Source organism: Cyprinodon variegatus, unplaced genomic scaffold, assembly GCF_000732505.1.
Source record: "Cyprinodon variegatus isolate N-32 unplaced genomic scaffold, C_variegatus-1.0 Scaffold298, whole genome shotgun sequence".
Taxonomy (NCBI): domain Eukaryota; kingdom Metazoa; phylum Chordata; class Actinopteri; order Cyprinodontiformes; family Cyprinodontidae; genus Cyprinodon; species Cyprinodon variegatus.
Window position 1 is genome coordinate 798,665 of NW_015150751.1, and position 1,501 is coordinate 800,165.

General features: G+C 42.4%; 1 protein-coding gene across 1 annotated transcript in view; it reads right to left on the bottom strand.

Moving 5' to 3' along the window:
- The window catches only part of LOC107090521 (chromosome unknown open reading frame, human C12orf56), a 16,729-nt gene that overhangs the window by 9,266 nt on the left and 5,962 nt on the right, over window positions 1-1,501 (bottom strand). Inside the window, exon 4 of the mRNA XM_015383937.1 lies at window positions 607-790. Within this exon, the coding sequence (XP_015239423.1) occupies window positions 607-790 (184 nt within the window). The remainder of the gene's footprint in view (window positions 1-606; window positions 791-1,501) is intronic.

Consider the following 1,501-nt stretch of genomic DNA (forward strand, 5'->3'; position numbering starts at 1 on the left):
ACGAACGAACGAACGAACGAACGAACGAACGAACGAACGAACGAACGAACGAACGAACGAACGAACTAACTAACTAACTAACTAACTAACTAACTAACTAACTAACTAACGAACTAACGAACTAACGAACTAACGAACTAACTAACTAACTAACTAACTAACTAACTAACTAACTAACTAAAACAGAACAGTTCCAAAAAAGTGAAAAACAATCAACTGGACTTAGTTTCCAAGTTTGAAGACGTTTCTCTTCCCATCCAGGAAGTTTTTTCAATTCAAAGTGTCAGAAATCAAAGAAGAAAGAGAAACATCTTCAAACTGGGAAACCAAGTCCAGTGGATTGTCTTTAAACTTTTCTGGAATGACTCTGACCTTCCTGACTGAGAATCTCCACCATCAAACCCAACAGTAATCCAGACTCTATTAGCCTTTTACTGTTTCTCCTGAGACACCAGGCTAAATGCAACAGCATCTTCTGTCTTTCCCAGTTAAAAAATCAACTCATTTTATGACATTATTGCCTTTGCATTTGTTCCCATCTCTGAATTGATCTATTTTCACTCTTCATCAATAATTTGGACCTTCAGCAGACTGATCCGTCCGTACCTGACCGCTCTCAGCTGTTTTCAGGCTTTCTTCTGCCGGCGATGAAGGAGAAGGAGGAGAGTAGGAGGAGAGAAGTTGGGATGGAGGGTGAGGGATCCTCAGGAGGCCCAGAGTCTCCGGGTCAGGGCAGGAAGCAGAGCGGCTTGTCTTCAGCACCGGGCTTAGCTCCTCCTTCTTCCACCAGCTGGGTGAACACAGAAGGTGGAATGGCGTTTACTCTGGAAGAAAACCTGCAGCTGAGGACAGTTAGCTTTAGTTTCCTCCTTTTTGAACTTTTATCCCAACACGTTGCTGCTTGCTTCGTCTTCAGCTGTTCTTTGTCCTCATTAAGTGATGAACAGCTGACAGACAGCTGCTGCTGCTCCTGCAGGATTTCGTTTCTTTTGTTGTTTCTTTTTAAAGTGCATTTAATGACATCCCAGCGGTGCAGCAGATAAGCACATTTACACTTTCTGATGTTTACATCCTGTGCATCAGTTTCCTTCATTGCTACCAGGCAACCATTCAGAGGCCTGTGACAGTAAATCTGTTTGTGCTTCCTTTCTTCGTCTCATTAACGTCGACGCGCCGCTTCCTGACTGATCTACCGAGGAGTTAACGGCGTCCCAAAGGGACCCGGCAGAGACAACAGACCTGCAACGGGAGGAGGAAACTTACATCTGCTAGGCCTGCTTTAACGTTTGATCATCTGCAAAGTCTGAAATTTAAAAACAAGGAATTTAGAAATGATAAAAACGGGGCAAAAACATAATAGTCAGACAGAAAATATAGAAATGTTGGTTTAATAAATACTTAATAAATACTAAAATAAGCTTAGTAAAAACAATCTTTAAGGTAGGTAATCTGGTAATCTGTGATAGCGGGCATTTTTCCGGTGGGCCGGTCCTAATTTCAG